The sequence below is a fragment of the Paramisgurnus dabryanus genome, chromosome 1, assembly GCF_030506205.2.
Source record: "Paramisgurnus dabryanus chromosome 1, PD_genome_1.1, whole genome shotgun sequence".
NCBI lineage: Eukaryota > Metazoa > Chordata > Actinopteri > Cypriniformes > Cobitidae > Paramisgurnus > Paramisgurnus dabryanus.
In genome coordinates this window covers 32048496-32057875 of record NC_133337.1, presented here as the reverse complement: position 1 = coordinate 32057875, position 9380 = coordinate 32048496, and the positions used below count along the sequence as shown (strand labels likewise).

Below are 9380 nucleotides of genomic sequence, written 5' to 3'. Positions count from 1 at the left end.
GGACGGTTAGAAAATTTCATATCATGATTATAGTGACCAAAGTTATCACGGTTATCAATATTATCATGGTTTTCTTAAATTGAGATGGAAATGTTCAAAAAGAACTGATACACACACTGAAAACATTTTAACAAGTTTTTTTTTTAATCAGCAAACAACAAATACAATTAGCAGCTATATGCACTTTTTTTAAGCATAAACATTAAATTAGCGGGGTCCAGCCTTTTTTGTGTGGCAATCTACTTTTAAAATGATAAATCCGACAAGACCTACCTGCTAAAAAACACTTTTTAACAAAACACTGTTACATTTTTTAATAACACTTTAAATGTGTGTTAGGAGGACTATCTCTACGTTGAATTTAGGACTGTCACCATTACTCCATTCTTTTTGAGGAGTTAAAAAAAATCCTTGAGTACATGTCGAATACTCCTTATAGCGGAATAGCGGAGATGCGGTTTTGATGAAATAAACTAGAAAATGACAACATTATCAGAAGCATCTCTCTCTCTCGGTCGGTCGGTCGATCGATCGCGCGCACATACACCGTGCGTGTGGCTTACTCCTGCATGAAGGCAAGAATGTGCATCCAAATTTCGGAAGTTAGACGACTCCGCTGCAGCGGGCAGGCATAAGATTTATAAAAACACACTTGAGAAGAAATGCGAAGCAACTCAAAAAGACTTGTTTCTAAGACCATAATGCCAATTTGGCGCTTTGTATTCCGAAGCTCGTGGAGGCGTGGTGCAGCATACACAGTTATTAACTTATGTGTGATCTACCGGCATTGCATTTGCGATCGACTGGTTGTATAGGACACCCCTGCATTAAATGAACATTAACATGGAGCCCCAGTACCTTAAATAAGAGCATCAAATGCACACATAAGCAACGCCATAAAACACAGTGCACCTGTTACTGCCTTCCGCCACGCCTTCTCGTGCAAAAACCAATTTTGCAAGCGCGCGCCTGCGTCACGCTAATTCTGGCTGAACAGGATTTACCGCGAGTTTTCAAAATCACGGTAATCAAAGACGGTTGTAATGATAATTACATTTTAAACGATAATACTAACCGTCAGGACATTTTATCATGGTTAATCGTGAAACCGGTAATCGTCCCATCCCTAGACAATACACATCAATGGGTCTGCGACTGTGCAGCGCGAGTGTAGTGCACTCCTGAATTAAAAGTGTTTGACTCTACTAAAGCAAAAAATACACGGGGTGGTTTCCTGGACAGGGATTATCAAGTTGTTTTCAGTTTGGACAGCGCTTGCATTTATTTTAGTCCAGGACTAGTCTAATCCCTGTCTGGGAAACCGCCCCTATATGTTTTGCAGATATATTAAATGTATGCAGTTAACATACTACTTAGTTTAAAAACACTGCTACAGTTATTCTCATCTTGAAACTGCAAAGTTCATCCATCCGACTAAAAATAACTTAAATCCACTGTCAAAATAAACATTGGTTAATACAAATTAGTTTAAAACCATTTTTTACTTTAAAAATAACAAAGCATGACTATTTTATTTTTAATTCAATTTCACAAAGTCCTTATTAAATTGTTTTGTTTGTTTATCCTTTGCAATTTTCCAGGTCCTTAATAAAGGGTGTGTTTTGTGTTCCTGCCAAGGTGCTTCACTCACAGTAGGTAAGATCTGCAACATCTAAATATTGAAAAAACAGTAAATATTATTTCTTGCATGACCTTTTCATTTGTTGTTTCTGTTTGTATCCTGTTTACTTTACAGTAGCAATTGATAATTTTAGTTTTTAAAATATTATTTTATTGAATTGTTGAACAAGACTATTGAACAAGACCTTTGCATACAGGAGATGGGAGGTAGTCAGAGACCAACCCATGATATCAGAGTTCAAGACTAGATGGCCAGGACTGTTCACTGTGCCTGAGGTATAAACTGCTTCTTAAAACATCAATGAACAATGTTGTATAATGCATTAAATGACCATGTGAAAGAATTAAAGAATACAGTAACATAGGGTCTTTCAGTAAAGTTGTACTATAATATTTTGATTTTGGACATTATTCAAAGGTGCAAGCCGAATTTCTGAGGATTACCACTGTTCCCCTCATCACAAAGTTTTTTGCACAACTTGATTACCACGCCGATCAGCTCATCAGATTGCTGAAGAAGGCAGGTGGATCTAAAGGAAGGCAAATTGACCTCATCTTTGCCCCGACTGCACAGGTATAGTTAACTCTTTTGTAGAACACATTCAGGAATAAGTACATTTTGTCTAGTTTGTGTTGTCATTTGGCAGAAACCAATAACATCTGCAAATGCACCCCATATGAATACATTTTTATTGTATTTTTTCAACGATTTTTGAGAATAAAGGCGCAAAAGAGGATGTTTTTTGCCGACTGAGAATCCAAAAACGGTTACTAAGTTTTTTTAAATGAGCGCATGCGTAAGAACAGCCTCCCTCCTTAATAATTAATAATTAATAATAATTAGTTACATTTATATAGCGCTTTTCCAGTGCTCAAAGCGCTTTACATATGAATGGGGGAATCTCCTCAACCACCACCAATGTGCAGCATCCACCTGGATGATGCGACGGCAGCCATATTGCGCCAGAACGCCCACCACACACCAGCTTATTAGTGGAGAGGAGACCGAGTGATATAGCCAATTAGTATGAGGGATGATTAGTAGGCCAATGGGCAAGTTTGGCCAGGATGCCGGGGCACACCCCTACTCTTTTTCGAAGGACATCCTTCAAAGCTCATTTCTAGGGAACGCCTTCCAAAACTCGTGCACGAATATTTGAACACGAGTGTTTGTTTGCCACAGGCATATGTTGTGTCGCGTGACTCGCGTCAGTGGATTCATTATGTGAAATGATGATAATAAACACATAAGACGTTAAAACGTTAGATCAGTCGACGCTAACTTACTCCCATTTCAACTAGCATGTAGCAGACTGGTCACTGCCTTACAACTACAGTACAAAAACAACGTCAATATACCTGAATAACAGTACAACAATAATTATTCCCCAAAGAAAGAATAATCACTGTTACCTGTCGGGAAGAATTTTCTGTCTTGACACCTCCTCTCTGTTCCTTCATTGCTCTCCAGCATTGAAATGTTTCTCCAATAACGACTCTGTTTACATTACGTTCTTCTGACAATTTTCTCCTATTCCCAGCGGCTTTAAAAAAGTCTTTCTTTTGCGTCCTACTTCGGGTTTTTTCTCTTCCATGGTGCAAATTCGAGGAGGAAAACAAACCGAAACTTAAGACGGAGTTTCATGCGCTATGCGCATGCGTCGCCTGTGTTTAGTTACTAGAGCGCGTATGTATCTCACAAGGATCGTAATGGCAGTGATTGACAAGCCAGAAGGCCAATCGCTGATGCGATGACCGCATGAGCAATTGGCTGAAGGCCCTATCTTGTGCACAGATGACGTATATTAATATTATTACTTTCAGTGCACCTAATAAATAGTCTTTTATCATTTAGTAAAGACAGTTTCAAGTAATATTGCAAAAATTTATAAAACAAACATCCTCTTTTGTGCCTTTAACATGATTCCCCCCCCCTTTAAAAGAATGCTATTTTGTATTTACACTACACCCTATGAATAAATGACCAGAATGTTGAGGAAACTGATATACTGATGTAATATGTGTAGTGTATTGATGCTGTTTTTCTTCTTATTTAGAATGAAATTACTGAAAAGAAGAGGGAGTGCCTCCTCACAGCACTCTGTATCTATCTAAATGAAAATCCGAGCAGTCTCTTCAAAGAGTATATGGTAGGTAATGCTAACAATTACTGCAGCAGTAACAGTGTTCTAGGGCTTTTACCAATATCACATTATCCATTTAACATTGGGTGCGTTTACATGCACAGAATAAGCGGATAAGTATCAAAAATCTGTTTATTATAGAAACCTGTTTTCTTGCATTTACATGCAAAACAATAAACTGCTATGCAGAAAACTGCGTTTACATTTGGAGAAGTGTCAGGTTTCTCGCAGTCCATATTGTCACTGCCTAAAAGCTGATGGGAAATCTGTCTTAAAGGGATAGTTCACCGAAAAATGAAAATGCTGTCATCATTTACTCACTCTTATGTAGTTACAAACCCACATACATTTCTTTGTTCTGATAAACACGAAGGAAGATATTTTGAGAAATGTTTGTAACCAAACCGTCTGTGGACCCCATTTACTTCCATAGTAGGAAAAAAGAATACTATGGAAGTAAATGGGGTCCACAAACGGTTTGGTTACAAAACATTTCTCAAAATATCTTCCTTTGTGTTCATCAGAACAAAGACATTTATAGAACTTTGTAACTACATGAGAGTGAGTAAATGATAACAGGATTTTCATTTTTGGGTGAACTATCCCTTTAAGCTATACTGTCATATCTCTTCTCATATCTACACTTGTAAATGTAACATTAGCTTTTATTTCCACAGTTTCTCTGTCAATTGCTTAAGTTAAGCGAAGACTTCTATGTGTTACTTTGCGCTTTAACGTGTGATGTTTATCTTTCACACGCGGAGACATGCACACGTGAAACAAACTGTGTAAAGGCTGGTTAAGGTGTTTACTTTGCTTGTGCAACTTATGGGCTTTTCCCTATACAAGAAACAACTTTTTATGCGTTTACATGCCCTGCTAAAAAACAGCATAGACCAGCATCATTCCCATGCTGGTTGGGTGCTGGTGGTCACCAGCATACCAGCACCAAAACACAAAATATGCTGCTCTTGCTGGTTTTTCCAGCAGGGTGAACCCACATGTTATTAAATTGCCATATGAATGGCAATTTTGGTCCAGACTAAATCATGTTTATGATCATTTAATCTTAAAATTGTAAGAACTATAATCTTATAAAAGTAGAACTTATGGCAGAGCTGAAATAAGATGGCTTCAGATCATACAGGTGTTCTTACTTAAGTGGCCAGCAAGTGTACAAATTGCGAGTAATCAGTTTGGATAAAAAGTTGGTAATCAAGCACTATTTCAAAACATTGATTTAGAAAACTGCAATGCAAATGAGCTCTTTGGAATTTTATAATTGGCTGGTGATTTCATTGTTGTCCTTTTTTTTGGACAACAAAAAAAAAAGTTGTGGAAAGGATTCAGATGGCTGTGCTGCCCAGAGGGAGCTTGATCAACTTTTCTTTGACATCTACAGCATTAATGCTGAGGGAACCGATGCCACCAGCACTCCAGTTGATGTTGGAATAGTAATTTACGGTGTTGAAGTGCTTCATGACTTGGGAGACATAGCTTCTGCATGTGCAAACTTAATGGGTGTCATATATGCAATGAACCTCAGCTATCCTCAGGAACTGAAAATTTTCTTTGAGGTGCTTCAGAAAATCTTCCTCCAACTGGATGCTTCCAGACTCTCACCCAAGGTACAGATGATTTAAAACAAACTGTTTGAGTGAACCAACATGGAACATTTGGCGTTTTACTCAAAGGCCTGATTTGCACTTGAAACTGTTTAATTAAAAAACTAAAACTTTTCTTTTTTTGTGACGCGCACCTCTGTTCTGGGTTACATGTTTCTCTGTCATGTATGTACTTAAACAATGAGTGAACCAACATTTAGCACTTAAAAGTTTGTGGCGTTTTAACATAATGGCCTGCTTTACACTTGAAACCATTTAATAGAAAAACACTTGACCGATTGTATTATTTTTATCTTATTTATTTTTTATCTGCGTGTTACACACAAAAAAGATAAACAAATACAATATGTCAAGTGTTTTTCTATTAAATGCACTGCTCAGGGGTTTTATTTTTATAAAATGACCAACTTTACATGCTGCAACTCATGAGTGTTTTACAGTGTTTTTTCTCTTGTTAAAGAAAATGTCATAAGATTGATGTGTTATTGGAAAAACTTGTTACTTAATAAAGGAACTAACAAATATTAAGTTGAGTTTACTTAATTAATTTGTGTGGAACCTGTTGACAAACTAAAATTAATTAAACCTAACTAGTAAAAATTAAAGTTATTGAAATTATTTAATTTTGATTGATTATGCTTGAATTTAATGTTTTGTTGTAAAATTACAAGTTTACTTTGAATAGACACATGTTTAATATGCAATGTCTAAACAAATTTTGTTAGTCCATAGAACATAACTGATTTTAGTTAATTGAACTGAAATGTCTTTTGTTGGGTGAAAATTAGTGATAATAGTTGGCTAAACTTAAAAAAATTACTTGTCCCTAAAACAACCCTATTACATTGGACAACCTTAAAATATTTGTTTTCAACTTAAATAATTAAATTATGTGGAACCTGTTGACGAAAAAATATTAATTTATTATTAAAATTAATTAATTTTTAATTAATTTTTTTTTGAGTGTATCATAGCTTGCAAACAAGCAGCTTAGGCTACAATTTTTTTGGTAGGCATTAGGCAATGTTTGCTGATTTTAATAAAGACCCTGTTATTCTCAGTCCTTCATATAGGCCGTGAGTTAAAAAAAAAAAATAGGGGGGGTGCCCTTTATTTAGGTCAGAGCAACTGCCCCTAAAAATTCCTGTGCACGCCCCTGTTGTGAAGTATCTGATTGTAGTCACACCATTACATGAAAAGTGTTATTAATAAAGGATAAAACTCTGACCCAAAACATAATGTTACAATATAATGTTAGCAGTGAGCAAGAAAAAGGCAACAGTGACAAAGACTGCAAAAATTACAATGGTGTTAAAGTGAAGAAATCAAACTTAACTTGATCATCTTGTTCAGGTTTGATCATCAAAGTTTTTTTATCTTTTAAATGTTTGCAAACTTTAGTCTTTTCTTTATAAACAGCATGCAAGTGAAATCAAAATTACATGATTCATCTTAATTTTTTATGTTTGTCTATTTTATTAACATGTAAAAACTTAATCAAAATGGTGCATAATCATGTAAAATTAATGCATGAACTTATTTGTAATATTGTTAAACATTTCGTAAAGCAAATTTATATTAAAATATTTAAATACTTATATAATTGTAATGTCTTTATGATTCATGAATGTATGGTGTCACATGCTGCTGTGACTGTTTACGAGTGCCGGCTTGATACTGGCTTATTCGGAGGTTAAGGGCCATTTTAGGTTGAAATCTTCACAATGCACACAATTTGCTTTATAAATGCTTTTATTGATTTAATGAAGTTTTCAGAAAGGTTAAGTAAGATATTTTGCCGTTGAAGAATAAGATCAGAAAAAAAATTGTACATGTAGTACAATAATAGTACTTTTGAAACAGATAGATGTTTTATGATATCAGAGGTTTAGCACAAATGTAGCTCATTTTGAATGAACAGGGCTGATCATTCCAGCAACGCTTATCTGTGGGATAAGTTGAAAATAAAATCAGTACTGATCATTACTGGTGTAGTTTGAATAATAAAAATAATAAATCAGCAGCGATCAAGAAGCATCTGAGCAAAATTGTTGTAGTGTAAAGGGTGTTGTAAAGGGTCTAAATACTTAAATATAAATGTGATATTTTAGTTTTTCCTTTTTAATAAATTTACAGACATTTCTAAAATTCTGTTTTCACTTTGTCATTATGGGGAACTGAGTGTAGATTAATCAGAAAAAATGAATTCAAACAATTTTACCAACATAACAACACTGAAAAAAGTAAAAGGAATCTAACAATAGTGAATGCACTGCACGTAACATTTTATTGACAACTAAACTAGCCTATTTATTACAAAATGCTGTAAAATATTAAGATTGTAAATAAAAACAATAATGATAGGAGAGATTCTTACTGTCATAGTTTATCTCCAGACAGTGCTCTACACCACCACCATTGTCAGGTTGTCCAGAGCACCAGTTGGTAAGGTCAAACTGAGATCCCTCAGCCCAAAGCCATTGTCCTTCCTAATGAGTGAGGAGATTCAGTAGAAAGAGTTTACTAATAATCTATTCACACTCATTAATGATATAATTCAGTCATTTATATTGTACCAATAAAACACGAGTTACTGTATCTATAGAAACAAATATCCGTTTTATGATAAAAACATTCTTTTTAGATTAGCCAGACAATATCAGCATTTCAGAGCAAAATTATTTACCACTTCAGCATCATGGCCACCAATCCAAGCACGTGTGTCAGCAGGCACAAGCAGACTCAGGAGAAAGTTGTTTTGCACTGTATTGCGCACAGATGCAAGATTTGCATCAACGGATTGACAGTTTTTCTAAAAAAGAGAGAGAGATTATTTGATTGCAAAATGTTGGTTGCATCATAACAGGACATTGAGTATCATTGTGAATAACAGTACCTCAGCTGTGACCCAGTCAACTGACTCAGAGAAGAATTTGTAGCATTTCGTACCAAAAGGGGTCCATCCATGATGACATTCATGAGCTGTACAGTGAATAAATTATTAGTAATATAATATTAAGTCATATTATCAGTTTTATTTTTTGTTATCTTTTTACATAAAGTTACACTCAAGTTACACAAATTTTTATGGGAACATTTAACAGTAATTTTATGGTAATTTAATCTGGAATATTGGTTGTATGGTTTGGTACTGTAAATACTGTAAAGGTCTTGGTTACCTGCTGCATTCTCAATAGAAAAGACCAAGAAAAGAAACGCAAGAGCTCTCATGACTGCCATGAGTCTGAAAATGGGAACAGGAAAAACAGGAAAAGTGACTCATCTGAACACTGCTGATTATTAATGAATATGAAAGAGAAGTTAATGTTACAAAAACTCACCTTTTTGTCAAATCTTCGCTTTTAGAACTTCAGTGTAGATTGTTTGGGGGTCAATGAGGAGTCCTATCTTTTATACAGGGTACTTTACTTAAGAGGGAGGATTCAATAAACACAAGCGGGGCGTCATGCACCATTTTTTTTGTGAATTTGTGCATAAACAGACATTAAAATATTATAGAGCATCCTTGGCACTCCCACTTACACAATCTGAGCCCTTTTGCCTTCATTTAAAAAATACCCAAATAAATGTGTTGACTAACTTATTTTTGTGAAATACTTACACAGCAAAAATTGAAAGTGTTTCAGTGTTAAACATTTCTAAGTTGAATTCATCACTTAAAGAGTAAATTTACCATATTTAGAGTAAATTGTTGTTCAGAGTTGGAGTTAACCCTCATAAGACCCTATTTTCCTGTATACAGTACGTTATAGTTCCTTGGGGGTAAATCTTGACAGATAATCTGGAAAAGTCACAAAATCTTATTCCACTGAGATAAAGGGAACCATGTTTTTAAACTAAAGAAAAGTGGCTTGGGGGTAGAATTGACCCCAAGAGTCTTATTAGGGTTAATCAACAGAGTTAATCATGCCAGTTTTAACCCAACTCTGAAGAGATGTAATTACACTCC

At 35.1% G+C, this 9380-nt stretch overlaps 1 protein-coding gene across 1 annotated transcript; it reads right to left on the bottom strand.

Annotated features, from left to right (window-relative positions):
* Positions 1-7144: 7144 nt before the first annotated feature.
* LOC135775086 (galactose-specific lectin nattectin-like) lies at positions 7145-8867 on the bottom strand. The gene is made up of 6 exons (XM_065285120.2): positions 8752-8867; positions 8590-8654; positions 8307-8392; positions 8097-8222; positions 7788-7899; positions 7145-7356 (listed from the first exon to the last, which is right to left on the bottom strand). The coding sequence occupies exons 2-6, from the start codon at positions 8648-8650 to the stop codon at positions 7283-7285; spliced, it is 459 nt and encodes a 152-aa protein (XP_065141192.2). The 5' UTR covers positions 8651-8654; positions 8752-8867; the 3' UTR covers positions 7145-7282.
* Positions 8868-9380: the final 513 nt, after the last annotated feature.

Excerpts from the sequence above, each read along its gene's own strand:
- LOC135775086 (XM_065285120.2), bottom strand. The coding sequence starts at position 8,650 with ATGGCAGTCATGAGAGCTCTTGCGTTTCTTTTCTTGGTCTTTTCTATT. Across the intron at positions 8,393-8,589 it reads TTCTATTGAGAATGCAGCAG|CTCATGAATGTCATCATGGA; the intron begins GTAACCAAGACC and ends TTCACTGTACAG. Across the intron at positions 7,357-7,787 it reads TCTGGAGATAAACTATGACA|ATAAGCGTTGCTGGAATGAT; the intron begins GTAAGAATCTCT and ends CTTATCCCACAG.